Source organism: Morone saxatilis, unplaced genomic scaffold (genome assembly GCF_004916995.1).
Source record: "Morone saxatilis isolate NCDOM2014 unplaced genomic scaffold, NCSU_SB_2.0 Contig14, whole genome shotgun sequence".
Lineage (NCBI taxonomy): Eukaryota > Metazoa > Chordata > Actinopteri > Moronidae > Morone > Morone saxatilis.
In genome coordinates, this window is record NW_023339696.1 from 21,653,934 (window position 1) to 21,654,499 (window position 566).

Here is a 566-nt window from a genome sequence, read left to right on the forward strand (position 1 = left end):
CTGCAAAATAAATTGATTAAACTTTTTTATACTAATATGAAAGCAGGATTCTGGCAAAAATGAAGCAGGAACCTCAATTCTGGGGAACCTAAAGGAAGTGACACACCTCAGGTCTGAGGATTTGAGTTCTAGTTAGCTAAGAGCTACCACTAACATCAGAGACGTTGGCTGTATGTACCAAATGTAATCAAATAAAGTTATAAAAATCTGATTTCAGAGGAACGTCTAAACAACTTCCGACCAGTCAACCGGCCCTGAGCTGGATGTCATGCTGCGTCATGCACAGAGACACAGTCTCACAAAAAACAGTCGGATGTTTCTGCAGATGTGTAACAGGAACACAGACACATGCCAACAGCGAGGCTCACTGCAGTCGTCACTGTCGGAGCTGTTGATCTCCACCGACGTGTCCATGCTGCTGGTTAGAGACAAGGACCCGCCCCCGCCCGGCCTGCCGTGGGCCAGCAGAGGGGACAGCAGGTGAGCCCCGCCCATCCCGGAGGCCACGGAGCCGGGGCTGAGGGCCAGAGGGGACGAGGAGGGGTTCGGGGACACGGGGCCGGGGG

The 566-nt window shown here is 52.3% G+C and overlaps 1 protein-coding gene across 1 annotated transcript in view; it reads right to left on the bottom strand.

Moving 5' to 3' along the window:
- Positions 1-566, bottom strand: part of doc2a (double C2-like domains, alpha) — a 67,261-nt gene that overhangs the window by 41,552 nt on the left and 25,143 nt on the right. Inside the window, exon 3 of the mRNA XM_035654258.1 lies at positions 369-564. Coding sequence (XP_035510151.1) covers positions 369-564 — 196 coding nt within the window. The remainder of the gene's footprint in view (positions 1-368; positions 565-566) is intronic.